Raw genomic sequence first — 15,483 nt, 5'->3', positions numbered from 1 at the left:
CTGCAGACGTGGCTGCCTGGCCTTCTAATAAGCCCAGGGGTTACTGATTGGACCCTGAGTCCCGGAACTCCCTGTTTTATGGCCCCTTATTCTGCATCATGTACCTTGGCCCAAGGATCACATTAAACCAGGACCCAGATGAGCCTCATTACAACAAACAGAGCAGAGCAGGCCGCACCTGGCCGCTTCCCAGCGTGATTAGGAGGGCAAGTTCCGCCTTCTGCGCTGGCAGCCCTTGGGTGCTAACCCCGAGCCCCACAGTTTGCTGGAGAGCTCCCTTGTGATGTGAAATCAGAGCATTGTGGGGCACCCATCCTCAGCTGTCAGCAGTTGGGGCCTCCCTGGTATCTGCCCCATGTCCACAAGCATCCATGGGAGGCCATAGTCTGCTCGGACTGGACCCTGGCTTTAATGGAAGCTGGGTGGGTGCAGACAGTGGGTCACCACTCAGGGAACTCTGGGAGGACGCCCAATGTGATGCATATAGCAGGCAGTCTGCACTGTCTCCCCAGTCTGCATGAGCCACCCATGAAGCTGGACCTTACAAACTTCAACAGTCTCTGTGGTTGGTGGAAGAAGTCACAACCCCTACAAAGAAGGGGTTTTGGGGGGGGGCTTAGGTCACCTTCCCATTTCTCCCACCTCAGTCTCCCTATAAGGGCCTGGGGGTGGCAGGTCAGAATGGGGGCTCCTGCCACAGACTCCCACACAGTGGACACTCACATCTCTCGGACCATCCTGGGAAGTCACTTGCTCTTCAGAGAGGGAATATAGTCCCTACATTCATTCCTGGGGAGCAGGGAATGGAGAGTTACTTCTCTTCTCTGCCTCATTCCTGGAACTTCAACTCCCCACTCTGCCCTCAGACCAAAGAAAGTCAGAAAGATGAAGAATGAAGAGACTTTTATTGGGAAAACTTGAGGGGAGCTGCAGAAGGGGGCTTTTTCGATGGGAGGGAGAGGCCAGAGCGCACAAGAAGGTGAGATGCAGGCATTCTGCCAATTGGGAGAAGTGTTTTCCAAATCAAGGTGCAGAAGACCCCTCAAAATATGGAGTGCACCTTGATAGCCCCTTGAATGCCAAGGGTTCTTCTAAACTTTCCATGTGTTGTTTTCCACCTGGTTGAGTGTCTATTGTTCAAGGTACCAAGGGGATGCTGGGCAGTCTTGGACATACTTGGTGCTAAAGTTTCTTCCCTCCTGGGGGGGTATTCATCCTGCTTGGGGTCTTCCTCTCTGCATCTTCTGGGCTGTCATGCAATTAGGCTGGTGCCCAGGTAACCTGTTGAATCCACATTCCTTGTCCCCGACTGCCTGTCCATCTTGTAGCACATTTCTGTGGCTCCACTGTGAGCTTCTGCCCTGGGAAGTGAGTGGACACAGCCCCTGTCCTCAGGGTCGAGCTTCTCTTGGGATCCGGGAGAAACACCTCCTCAGGCCACACTCACCATCCTGTCTCGCATAACTATGATATCTGTGAATTTCTTTTGGAAGTCAGTGTGTTCAACCACCTCCTCCCATCCTCGTTGAGAGGGGGCTTGGCCGCACCCTAGCATGGTTTGCATGGACGCAGTCTACCTTATTACCAGGACCCCGTGGCCACTCTTCCCTGCACCCCCTGCAACCCCGGGCCGAAGGCTGTGTACATGAGACGCTAGGTCAATATTGACCATCGTACCTGCTTCAATAATACTTCCCCTCTCATAAGCTCAGCAAATATTAATACCTTGTTTGATCCCTCCCCACAGTCATTTAGAAGCAGGATATTAGGGGCCTTGCCTGCATGAATAATCTCTTAATGAGCCTTTGGTATTGAGCTGTTTGCTATTTGATATGCCAAGCAGGGCTATTAGGGGGCTGGAGAACTTTGGGGCTCCTTCCTGACCGGCACTACGGGTGGAGGGCAGAGGGGGAGTGCGTTCCATGCATGGTTGGTAGTTCCATTCCCTTTATCACCCACTTGACTTGGAGTTCCTGAGGGATTAACTGGTTCATGAGATAAACACAGGACAACACAGGAAAACATGTCAGCTGATATGCTGAAATGCAGGTGGTAGGGGCAGGACCAGTGTGTGACACAGCCCAGTCAGTCCCTGTGGCCATGTGGCCTGCTTACGTCAAACTGACCAAAAACAGTGTCCATCCTACCCCATAAAGGAACAAAAAATGCCCCCCCCTCCGAGTTTTGGACTGTTTGGGAATTTTTTAGGCTCTTGACAAATATTATATCCCATCCATCTCCGTATCTTTGACTTCACAGGTTTTCATGTTTTTGGTTTGTTTGTTTTGGGGCCACACTAGATGGAACTCGGGGATCACTCCTGGTTTTGTGCTCAGGAATCACTTGAGATAGCAGTCTCGGGAACTATAGGGTATGCTGGGGACCAAAACCCTAGTCAGTGCCTGCAATGTATCTCTCCTGTGCCTTCCATCTTTCTACAGACAGAAAAAGGTGATTCTTGCGTAGCTTCTCTGTATCTTCTAGTATAAATTCTCCTCACCTTGATTATTCTTTCCATAGCACATTTCTTTTGGGGGCGTGGAAAGGAAGACTCTCAAGCATTGGTCATGAAACTCCTTGTCACTACGGCTTGTAACGGCTCCAAGACAGTTCAATGCAAGGGCAGGAGGGTTTGGGGCTTTTCAGGTTCTCTGGGATTCTCAGACAAGCCTGGCAGAGTTGGGGGCTCCAGGGAGCACCCAGTGATACCTGGGAGGATTGTATGATGTTGGGGACTGAACCTGAGTGGATCACGTACCAGACATGTACCTGGATTGCTATACAACTCTCTTCTGAATGTGGGGTGCTTCCCAGCCTCATTGCATGAGGCACTGTCCGGCTGAGGCGCTGAGCACTCCAGGGGTCCAGGGGATCTTTTGTGAGCTCGGTCCAGCTCTGACAGTGATCCACTGAGCACACACTAGGGCTTTTCCCTCCTGAAATTCTCAGCAGATCCATGAAAACAACACTGAGAGAGCCTCACAGGGGCCCGGGAGCCTGGGGTTGAAGACCAGGAAGGTTGGCGAAGCCTAAGAGTAAGTTGGAAAGTGGCCCCTTCCCTGACACAGGCCACAGCAACCTCCCATGCTGACCAGAAAAGACCCTTCGAAGGGCTCTTCCAAACCAGGACCCTGAGAGTGACCCCAGTTTTAGGCTGGCTTCTCCCAGGCTGACTGGCTCCATGATTGTCTATCCATCCCAGCTGAGCTGGATTTGGAGATCTATACATTTGAACAAGAGTGTTTGAGTTGACATAGTCAAGGCTCCGTCCTTAGATAAGGTGTGTGCTCAGTGTACAGTGACGTGGCCATCTACTCTTGTGCTGCTAAACAAGGCTATTAATATTGGACTTTAGTTCTGTTTCTCTTGTGTGTGTATTTCTTTCTTTTTTTTTTTTTTGGTTTTTGGGTCACACCCAGCGTTGCTCAGGGGTTACTCCTGGCTGTCTGCTCAGAAATAGCTCCTGGCAGGCACGGGGGACCATATGGAACACCGGGATTCGAACCAACCACCTTTGGTCCTGGATCGGCTGCTTGCAAGGCAAACGCCGCTGTGCTATCTCTCCGGGCCCATGTGTGTATTTCTTTTTTTTTTTTTTTGTTTTTTTTTTGGTTTTTGGGCCACACCCGGTAACGCTCAGGGGTTACTCCTGGCTATGTGCTCAGAAGTTGCTCCTGGCTTGGGGGACCATATGGGACACCGGGGGATCGAACCGCGGTCCGTCCAAGGCTAGCGCAGGCAAGGCAGGCACCTTACCTTTAGCGCCACCACCCGGCCCCATGTGTGTATTTCTTTTTTTTTTTTTTTTTTAATATTACCTTTTATAATTTATTTTTTTTTAACACCACCCATCACCAGTGCAACATTCCCATCACCAATGTCCCTGTGTGTATTTCTTTTTTTTTTTTTTTTTTTTTTGGTTTTTGGGTCAAACCCGGCAGTGCTCAGGGGTTATTCCTGGCTCCAGGCTCAGAAATTGCTCCTGGCAGGCACGGGGGACCATATGGGACGCCGGGATTCGAACCGATAACCTCCTGCATGAAAGGCAAACGCCTTACCTCCATGCTATCTCTCCGGCCCCCCCTGTGTGTATTTCTTAATTACTCATTTATACAGAGAAATCAACTGGATTGCCTATTTACAGTACTTTTTTCATTATTCTTTTCCATTGATAAAATATATTTGACATACTAGTCAGTTGACTTGAGTCTCTTTTTCCCTCATCTTATGAACACATCCACTAAATTTATCTAATATGATAAATTTCAATACGTTTTACTCTTCCTGTCCAAGCCCATTATTTGCAGTATTAAAAATCAAGGCAAATAAAACTCAATTCCTCTCAACCCTACAACAACTTAACTCACACCCTCAAGTTGAACTTTTCCTTTTCCTTTCTACACCTTGGCTCAACCAGACATGTATACTCAGGACCAAACTACTCTCCTTTCCCTTCATTTTAAAGTAACCACTATCAACATGTTCTCTCATTTTTCAAACATTAAAATTCTCAGCCAAATCCCCAATGCTGTTTTCTTGCAGTAGTCCAGACGTGTCATTCAATGACTCCAAAATACTTCTTTCAAAACTATAGATCTTTAATTGGTGCAAAAACAGGATGGCTTGGATTCATTTGGTAAAGTTAATAGGATTTAACATATATAGGTGTGTATATATATATATATGTATATATATACACACACACATACACACCCCTCTTTAATTAAGAAACAAAAATTCTTTAAAGAAATGCAAATTTATGCCTACAAGTGGCTAAGATGTGACCTAGAAACCTTCTCTGGAGCTGTCAGTCCAGAAAGCCAGAGCATGAGAGTTTTTCTCTGACTTCCCAGTGGTAGCAAGTTGCTTAGAATTTGAATTTAATGAAACAGGTTAAAGTTTTTTTTTTTTTAAATAAAGATACTATTTACAGTAGCGTGGGGGGCACGAAAAATATTTTCTTTTTCCTAGGGGGGCATGACAGAAAATAATTGAGAAGCACTGGTGTAACAGGTCCCTTTTGTGTCTAGCTTATTGCAGTTTGGGTCTCTTGATTCTAGACAGACACATTTTATGTGTAATGATTATGGTAGCCTGGGCTCCAGGGTTTCAGTAGTGTTATCTATAGCAGTTTAGCTACATGCAGATCTCACGGCTCTACACTTTAGCTGAGTCAAGGTCCCTGTGATGTCCTCAGATCTCTTTTTGTTTCTTCTCCATTTCTCCTTTGCTGACATTCTCAGTCCTATAACCTAGGACCAAGGACCTGCCCACCTTTGAGACTGTCTATTCCTTGTCTTGTTGTTCTATATAACACAGATGTTGAGAACATCTGGTATTTGTCTTTGTCCTTCTGACTTACTTCATTTAATAGCCTCCATGTTCCATCCAAGTTTCAGGGACATATGGATAGATAACTTTGTTTTGTTTTTGGCCACACCCAGTGGAACTATAAATTACTCTTAGCTCTGTGCTAGAAATTACTCTTGGCAGACTTGGGGGACCATGGACAGATAACTTTTGACAAAGGATCAGGGTGCATGAAGTGGAGTAAAGATAATCCCGTCAACAAATGGTTTGGGAGAGACTAGATACTCTAAACAAAGTGAAATTGGATTTGTATCTCACTCTTTACATAAAGTTAATTAAAAGTTAAAGTCTTTGATTAGAACAAAATACATAAAATACTCTGAGTAAAATAAAGGCAGAATTTCTCCCAAATTTAAATCTCAAAGGTATTTTCAGTGATATGATTCTTTTGGAAAAGACAATAGAAATAAAAATAAACAAACTAGTCTACATCAAATTAAAAAGGTTTCTGAACTCTGGGCCAGTCTCAGAATGGGGGACAGTTGAGTCCACTCACACCCTCCACAAACCACCAGAAAAATCCAGCAGCCTCTGCCCAAGCCCACCATGTCTCCAGCATAGACATAACCCAACTAATCTTCAAAGAACATGGCGCTGCCAAAACCTCACCAGTGGGCTGGTCTTGGCTGACAACTCTGGAACCTTCTTGGAATGTGAGAGAGCAGAGTCATCCTTTTACCTGAAGGCGAGAAGCTCTCAGCCATACCCAACACCCTCGACATAGAAACAATCCAGCTCCACAACAGAATCATATTAAACTGTCAAGACACCAAAGTGTTCCAGATTTATAACTTCTAGACTAGGAAGCCACATGTGTGGCCCTGCAACATGTTCACATTTTATAGCACTGTCAGTCCAGTAGGATCACAGCAAATCTTACAGGAAAGTTGAGAAGAAGCTCAGTAAACCCAAACAATACCAGAACTCACACTAAGCAGTGATGCTCAGACAATGACTTTAGAAACAACCTTGCGAGATATAACAGCAATCATAAATTCACTCTTATTTGTCTACGTTTTGATAATTTTATTTGCCTCTGTGTTGCCAAGTGATAGAAGATAAATTTGCTTGTGCCCACAAGGGGGAAGACAGGGGTTGTGGCACCCCATGTGCCATATTGCCAAACCCAGGTGAATGGGTCACAGGGTCACGCATGAAATAATCCAAACCAGGCTGAGGGTGAAACACAGGTATTCTGGCAATCTTCTATCTCTTATCATGAGTTAGCTATCTGCCAGAACTGTCATTTTTATTGAGACCACCACCCTATGGGAGAGTAAAGACAGATAGCTCAGGCTATCCTAAGCCAGTTCTGCTCAGGTTTATATGTAAGACAGTCTCTATTCTTGGGGTAAAACCAAACAGATGGGGGAACTGGGAGCATTGGTGAATGTAATGTTACACTGGGGTAATTTGTGTTTGGACATCCAATGCCTGAAACAACTGTCTTAATGTACAACTTGTTGAATCATACCATCCCATGCCAGGTGGCTGCAACTCTGGCGGGTCTGTTGCTTTAGGAAGTGGTGAGTAAATCATTCAAACAGGTTCCAGGAAATATCAGCTTTATTTGCCCTGGCCAACATGTGTGGCCTATATCATAATCATTTATGCTGGTTTCCTATTCAGCCCTACATTGTACCTTCTTCCTCAGCCATCTCTCTATCTTGCTTTTTCCTCCATCCTCTATTCAGGCAAAAACCTCTGGCCCCTCAGGCCAAACCTTTTATAACCTTCCCAAGACCCCTCCCAGGAATGGGAGGGTCTTTCTTGTAGGTAAGCTTACACAAAGAATAGGGGTCGGGTTACAATGGGGTTATAATAGCGAAATTTAAAAAGTTTCTGCATAGCAGAGGAAATATGGGCTAGCATGCAAAGATACCCTACCAAGTGGAATAAAATATTTGTACACAATACATCAGGTAAAGTGATTAATATCCAAGATGAAGCACTCACAAAGATCAACAACAATAAATGTAATAGCCCCATAAAACAGAGAGGAAACAAACAAACACTTCTTTGAAGAAGACAGATGGCAGGCATATGAAAAACTGTTCATCACCACTTATTATGAGGAAAATCCAAACTAAGATGACAATGAGATACCACCACACCCCAGTAAGAAGAGCATACTTTGAAAAGGCTAGAAACAATGTGTGTTGGTGGGGATGTGGTGAACAAAGGAAATTTCATGCACTTATGGTAGAAATGTTCACTGTTTCATACCCTGTGGAAGACAATATGGACATTCTTCAAAAATAACAAGAATTAGATCACCAGTGAGTTGACACAGTACTTCCATTTTCTGGTAGAAACCCGCAAGACACAAAATCATTTATTAGAAAGGATCTGTGAACACTTGTGTTTGTTGCATCAGTGGTCAATATATGGAAACAACTGGTGTCCAGCCAGGAAAGAGTGGAGAATGAAGTTGTGGCATAGACACACAAACGAATACAACACAACTCCAAGGAACAATGAAAATTATTACTCTGGCCACCACTCAATTTTTTAAAAAATGTTCTCTTTCTGGGTTGGGTTTTCTTTCTTGTCCTATGTTGGATTGCTTTACTTTTCTTTCTTCTTCTTCTTCTTCTTCTTCTTCTTCTTCTTCTTCTTCTTCTTCTTCTTCTTCTTCTTCTTCTTCTTCTTCTTCTTCTTCTTCTTCTTCTTCTTCTTTTTTTTTGGTTTTTGGGCCACACCCAGAGGTGCTCAGGGGTTACTCCTGGCTATCTGCTCAGAAATAGCTCCTGACAAGGCATGGGGGACCATATGGGACACTGGATTCGAACTAACCACCTTTGGTCCTGGATCGGCTGCTTGCAAGGCAAACACCGCTGTGCTATCTCTCCGGGCCCTACTTTTCTTAGTTTATTATGATAATTTTTTTGTTTTGTTTTTTTTTTTTTGAGCCACACCCAGCAGTGCTCAGGGGTTACTCCTGGCTGTCTGCTCAGAAATAGCTCCTGGCAGGCACGGGGGACCATATGGGACACCGGGATTCGAACCAACCACCTTAGGTGGATCGGCTGCTTGCAAGGCAAACACCGCTGTGCTATCTCTCTGGGCCCTATTATGATAATTTTTTAAGAATTCTGGTTACTCCAATGTCAGGATGTGTTGGCGTGGTTGACCATCTAAGAATGCATGAACACGTGTCTCAGTTGTTGTCTCCTCAGTGGCATTGGACTGTCTCCAGGAAGATGGCACATGCCACAGAACCTCTAAGGAGTGTTTCTCTGAAAGGTGTGATGCTTGCTTGTCTGTGTGCCATTAACACTTCACATGGTCTCTTGGTGATATTTGTAACTCAACTAACTCCCTTCTGTTCTCTTTAGCTGGAGCTGTCCAGAGAGACAAGGTGCAAAGGTGACACAGAAACAAGGGTAGCAACTCTGCATGGAGTGGGGTCCTCTTCTGTGCCAACACCACTTCTGGAACATTCTCCTTGTTTCATAGCAGTGGGATTGGTCCTGCTTATTGTGGGACTAATGGTATGTGTTTTTTGTCCTGTCTCTCTTATTTTCCCAAAGGCCATTATTTTTTGGCGTAGTTCTCAGCTCCCACCCCTGATTTCTCCAGAAAGGTTGGGTCTGTGTGGGTTAGCTGGCTGTCCTTAGCCTCCTCATAAGGCTTCATATTCCCAATTTCTGCTTTTGGCCTTGAGTGCACCTGGATTAGTTGTTGAGATGTGTGTCGTGAAGCTGAAGTCATTCTTCTCAGTCCAAAGATTTGGTAATACTCTTTGGGAAGAAGGTCCCAATAACTCCATTCCTCAGTGACATCTCTGGCCCCATCTGCCCCATCCCCTCTCCTGTCCTCTCTACCCCCCACTAACAGGACTTAGACTTATGTTTTTCTCGCTCTCAGGATCTACTGTTTTCTTTTGGTTCTTACACACCAGACCACTGATTCAAAGCAAACACAACGACTTTATAATTCATTTCAATCTCCGATGGGGGGGGGCACTTCTCAGAAGGTTGTGCTTCCTCTTCCTAGCGCTTGTTCTTTAAATATTTACTGGATTAATTTTTACCTTTTCACATACATCCTGATTTATAACATGTCATAAAGATGCCACATGTGACTGATAAAGCCATAAGGTATTGAACTTCTCAGTCTGATTCTGGAACAATAGCACCATGGAAAGTTGTGGTGTCTTTCCTTGAAATGGGAATGGAGATGAGGGCGGAGGGCAGAAGCAGCAGGGAGAACTTGGGGGTGAGTATGCAGCCATGGGAAGAGGCAAGTCCCAGAGAAGTGATGGGCAGGGCGCTGACAGTGTGACAGCATGAACTCCACTGTTATCTGGTGGGGGTCACCTCCTTCAATTCTGAGGTGCCTCCCAGTCTCCCCTCCACAGGATCTTTTTTCTTTTTCTTTTTTTTATCTTTTTTATTTTCTTTAGAACATTGTAAAGTTTTTTTTATTGACAATATACTAATGATTTTTTACAGTACATTTTGATCAATGGATATATATTTGGATCATTAAAAGATATGAACTAAAATTACAAAAATTCATCAATAGTTCATAAATAATTTATAATCAAAAGTGAATATAAGAGATACTCATAAATATATGCCTTTAAAATGTCCTTACTGTTAACAAGTGTGGCCCCTAAGTTGATCTATTGGCTAAATGTTAAAGAGAAGAAAATTGTGATAAACATGAAATAATGTTTTTTAAACCTGTGCTTTCTTCTTTCTAAGATTATTTTTTTATTAATTATCCCTCCACAGTATCTTAAGGGTTCTGTATATGCTCAGACCCAGCTTGTGATCCAAGCTCCTTCCCACAGTGCTCATCCCTGTTAATCCCCCACCCAGGAGTATGAGGGGAGCCTGTGCACAAAGCCCTCTGTAGGGAGACAGAGAGGAAGTCCCAGCTTGGTGGCTGGTTGGAGCACTGGAATGACCTCTATAAAGTCACAGTCTGGGTGAGGTCCCCAGATACCTCAACTCTGCACATGTGTGAGAAGACATAGGACTTACTGCAAAGAATCCCTACATCTGTGACTTTCCAGCACTATGTATTGTTTGGCATATCTGGATATAAACTCATTTTATCTCTGGGCTGTGTTGAGTTATTTCAGCCAGGGCTGCAGAGTGGTTTTAGCCCTGGTGATGGGGTCTCAAACCTGGGTGATAGGGTCCCAGCCTTGGGATAAAGAGTCCCAGCCCTGGATGATTGGGTCCCAGTGCAGGAGTTGAGAGTCTATTTGGCTGTTCCTAGCCCTGACCCCTCCATAACCCCATGGTCTCACCTGTGAGATATACAGCCAGGCATGACTCCCAATCCCAGACTATATTGTTGTCTTATGCTGCCTGTGGGCTGGGCCCTGGCACAAAAGGGAAACTGAGGCACACAGGAGGAGAGACCCACTCAATGTCTCAGACACCAGCATTGCACTCCACAACTCAGGACAGGCTTCCCTAGGGTTCGTCACCTCTGCTCCCCGCCTCTCCAAATCCAGCTCAGCTGAGAGAGACTTGGGGGGCTGGAGCAAGATCAAAGCTAGGCTGGGTCCAAGAGGCACCCCTGGGTGGGAATCCCCATAAGCTTGTGCTCCACACCAGTCTTAGGTGGCCTGAGATTCAGGCAGACATCTTCAGTGTGCTCTTTCTCTGGGGCTGCTTCACCAACTTGGGGAGTACCGGGGCCAAGGTAGGCACACCGGGTGGGTTGTGAGATTCCATAGCTGGAGGCTGCACTCTAGAGATGTGATCGCACCACCTGAGGAGGCTCTGGGTTGTACTTGAGGACAGGAAGGCATCACAGGCCCCTCAGAACACATCTCCAGGGTCCCCTAGTCTGGACATCTTGTGGAACCCAGAGGTCCTTCTCCAGAGGCCTTTCGTCCTGTGAAAGGACAGGTCTCCTGGGATCACTGACACCCTACATCCTGGGTCCCATCACTGCCCTCAGGGGGACTAGTGCCTCTTCCCAGAGGCAGACCTGTTCCCAATTCCAGGGAGTGCTGGGACCTCAAACTGCCTCTGTTTTCCCCCTTTGCTGCAGATGCTCTGAGACTCAGTTTCCCCTCCAGAAAAGGGGGAGCTGCTATTCCACATCAGTGCCCATTAATTCATTCAAACAGAGAACAAGCCAGGCAAAGGAGACTGGGTGATGAAATTATGCCCTCATCTAGAACTTTCTGGAAAACACTCAAGGGCCCTGTGAACATGACCCTGCTGTACAGGAATATCTCTGGGTTATCTAGTTTGAAATTGCCCATCACATTCTCACCAAGATAGAGTACACACAACATGTTGAGTGAGCCGCAGGACATGTGAGAAATACTTATTTCCTCGAGGAAAAATAAAGAGTAGGAAAGACAAGACAGGAATTTTTCTCTACAGGAGAAGCGACACTCAGGGGTCTGCCAGGACTTACTGCCCAGCACAGAGGACCTTGCCATTGGCTCTTAGTCGTGGGGCAGATTCTTCAGAGCTGAGCCCCAGAGTCCTCCTCTTTCCTGGGGGCCAGGCTGGCAGGTGATGGGGATTCCCAACAAAGGTCACTCCGTCCCCCAATGCAGCAGGAAGCACTGTGGGTGGGAACTGGCTTCTCCATGGGAGAGTTCAGAGCCTCTGGTGGGTTTTCTGAGCAGGTGCAGGGTGGAGCTGTGGGCAGAGCCAGAGGGAAGGTGGGAGGGCCCACTTCCCCGAGCCTGGGCACAGAGGGTATAAACGGGCCCCAGGTCTGGGTTGGGAGCCCACTGTGACCATGGAGGCCAGAGTTCTGGGAGTGCTGGTCCTAATAGTGGCCTTGGGGGTCTCCAGCTCCGCTGGGCAGTATGTGGGCCTGTGTAAGTACTTTGCCCAGGAAGGGGGGGCAAAGAGCAATGTGGGGGGTACAGGAAAAAGGAAGGGGGTGTGGAGAGGGCTGGAGAGGGCATGCGGGCATCTGCCCATTGGAACACTGTGCCCTGAGGCTCAACTTGAGCAGCAGTCTCAGACATTTCACTATTCTTAAAAGGAAGGTGAGGCTGAGAGAGAGAGAGAGAGAGAGAGAGAGAGAGAGAGAGAGAGAGAGAGAGAGAGAGAGGAGAGGGAAGGGAAGAGAAAACTGGAGAGAGAGAGGGAGAGAGAGAAAGAGAGAGGGAATCTGGAGTGGTGGCGCAGCAGTAGGGTGTTTTCCTTGAATGCAGGTGACCTAGGACGGACCGTGTTTCGACCCCCTGGCGTCCCATATGGTCCCCAAGCCAGGAGCGATTTCTGAGCCCATAGCCAGAGTAACCCGAGTGTTACCGGGTGTGACCCAAAAATGAAAGAGAGAGAGAGAGAGAGAGAGAGAGAGAGAGAGAGAGAGAGAGAGAGAGAGAACATACAGTGAGTGACCCAAGTTCTCTTCTGACTTATATGCAAACCCAAACCCTAGCCAGGTCTGTCCACTGCAGCTCCTTTCCTCTCTGTTCAGTCATTTGTTAGAAAGTTCCACAGCAGGACTTGGCCCTTCATTTAAAAAAAATATATATATTTTTTGTTTTGGGTCAACCGGGCAGCGCTCAAGGGTTACTCCTGACTCTATGCTCAGAAATCGCTCCTGGCAGGATCGGGGGACCATAGGGGATACCAGGATTCAACCACTGCATGCAAGGCAAACACCCTACCTTCATGCTATCTCTCCGGCCCTGGGACTTGGCCCTTGAAACTTGACACATCGGAAATAGAGAAGCTCAGGCAGATACCTGTCACTTCCTTTACCGCAGCTCAGGACAGCGAGTGACTGTGGTCCATGTTGGAGACATACTGGGGTGTGGGATAGGGCCAGATTTTGTCCCCACAGGGTTGTGGGCAGTGACCCCCTGCTGCCCCTGGGACTCGCCCCAGCACCCTCACAGACCCTCAGTTCACACTCCCCAAGTTCACCTGGATGTCTGCACTGGGAGGGACCCCCAGAGTGCAGACTTCTTAGTGTCCCCATGGGAGAGACATTTGGGATCTCCTGGAATGAGAAACTAGAATGGACAGAACAGAGGTGGAGGAGGTCTGGGGTATTTTGGGTTGCTGAGGGAGCCCCAGGTAGGGGTGAGCTGAAGCGGGCAACTCTGCAGAGGGACATGGACGTGTCCTGGGTGTGCAGGGAAGGGTGGGAGAGACAGACACACACACTGAGGTGGGACCAGATCTTGGGTTTCCCATCGTCACTGAAAAAGGAGACAGGGAGAGAACGGTGGAGGGAGGGTGTGTCTGGGCTCAAGGGCCCCTGATAGTGAGGGGTGGCCTGGGCTGGGCGCTTGGCCTGAAGGCATGAGACCATGGACTGCCCCCTCCCGCTGAGGGGTGCTCTGACCATTAACCTGAGGGGCCCTGGCACACATGGGTCCTCGGGGCGGGTCCCACACTCTGCGTTGGGAGTTGGTTCGCCGGGCACAGTGCTGAGCAGACTCTGTCGCGCAGCCAAGGAGCAGTGCGCGGTGCCCCCCAAAGACCGGGTGGATTGCGGGTACCCCGAGGTCAGCCCCGAAGAATGCAACAACCGTGGCTGCTGCTTTGATAACAGCATTCAGCATGTGACCTGGTGCTTCAAGCCCCTGCAGGAGACAGGTGAGCTGGGTTTGTGCTGCAATCTTTGCTTCCTCCGCCTCCCTCTGAAGGCTCCGGGCCTGGGGTGCGCCACCGGCTTTCCCCACAGAAAACATGCAGCACCTCCCAACGATGCTGAATCCAGGGGCCCAGAGCAGTCGCACAACAGGGAGGGCATTTGCCTTTCACGCGACTGACTTGGGGTCGATACCCATAGGGCATCCCATAGGAGCCTGCCGGGCGTGATTCCTGGGTGCAGAGATAGGAGGAACACCTCAGCGCTGCTGAGTGTGGCCCTCCCCAAAAGATGCTAGTTCAGAGGCACTAGCTCAAGGCCACCCATAATGCTCAGGTGTAGGGAACCTATCCCTGCCTTCAGCAAACACCCTGAGTGCAGGGTCCGGGAAGGAAGGTGGTTGGCAGTTGGTGACCGACAGGGCATGGCACTCCGTTGTCTTCACACCTGCCACTCCGGTCACCCCACCCTGCCGCCGGAGAGGCTTGCAGAAGAGCTGGCATCTGGCAGCAGCTTTCATGAACTATGTCTTAGGGTTTCTTTGAGTGCTGCAAGTGTGCAGGGTAGAGAGGGGAGCCCTCCTGCTCCAGACGTGGCCAAAGTGGCTGTGGAAGTGTCCTCTGGAATCTTCATAGGAAGGGCTGTTTTTTTCCCCCAAGGTCCCAGGCAGTCATTGAATCTCAGGGCCCCAGGAGGGTGGTGCAAACCAGAGGAGATGGATGGGATAGAGGATTGCCCAGTTTCATGCCCTGGATGCTCCCTCTTTCTAGGGACACTTCTGTGGTGCTCCCCATTAGCATTTGTCCATAGGGACTTTCTCTGTGGATTGGGGACTCAGGTTTACCCGAGGTCTAGAGGTGCAGAGTAAAAGCACTGATCTTGGAGATGGACTGCCCTTGGGGGGGGGCTGGATGGTGGGTGGAGACAGGACACCCCTAAGGCCTGACTTGTTTCTTCCAGAATGCACCTTCTGAGTCAAGTTTGCTGGCCCCGGATCCCCAAGCCATGAAGCTGCCCCCTTCATCCTGTCTACCCTGTGCCTCGCTGAAGGGGCTGCGTCCAACCTCCCTTAAGGAATAAAGGCCCCCCACTTAGCAAGACTACTCCTCATTCTGGGCTCTCCGTCCTGTGTCTTCTGTCCAGTCCTCTCTTGCCTCTCAGACCTCACCGCGGGAGACAGCGGGGTGTCTCCATCTGGGCTCTCTTACCAAGACCCATTCCAGGTTTGGGTCCCCACTTCTGATCCTGTGCTGACCCCCAGGAAGAGAGGGCCCTGACGAGGGCCCCAGGGCCCCAGGAGATGAAGTCACTTGTGTCCAGGATCAGTTTGCTCTGACCCCATTGGCCCGACTCTGGGAAGGGAACTGGACAGACTGATTCTGCCCCACTGCAGCCCAGCCCAGGTGACTTGAACCCCGATGCTCCACTTGAAGGCTTAGTCATGCTGCCTGGACAGCTGAGCCTCAGGGAGTGGGTCCAGAACTTGGGAATGACTGTGGATCCCAGGAAAGGCACCAGGGAGGGTCCTGAACCACTGCCACCACCCCTAGTCTTAGGGATAGCACC

The 15,483-nt window shown here is 48.4% G+C and overlaps 1 protein-coding gene across 1 annotated transcript; it reads left to right on the top strand.

The window, feature by feature from the left end:
* Positions 1-12,099: 12,099 nt before the first annotated feature.
* On the top strand, positions 12,100-14,040 carry LOC126025907 (trefoil factor 3-like). The gene is made up of 3 exons (XM_049785627.1): positions 12,100-12,181; positions 13,776-13,922; positions 13,973-14,040. The coding sequence occupies exons 1-3, from the start codon at positions 12,100-12,102 to the stop codon at positions 14,038-14,040; spliced, it is 297 nt and encodes a 98-aa protein (XP_049641584.1).
* Positions 14,041-15,483: the final 1,443 nt, after the last annotated feature.

The sequence above is a fragment of the Suncus etruscus genome, chromosome 13 (assembly GCF_024139225.1).
Source record: "Suncus etruscus isolate mSunEtr1 chromosome 13, mSunEtr1.pri.cur, whole genome shotgun sequence".
Lineage (NCBI taxonomy): Eukaryota > Metazoa > Chordata > Mammalia > Eulipotyphla > Soricidae > Suncus > Suncus etruscus.
Note: the sequence above shows the minus strand (reverse complement) of the source record. Positions and strands in the feature narration are given on the sequence as shown.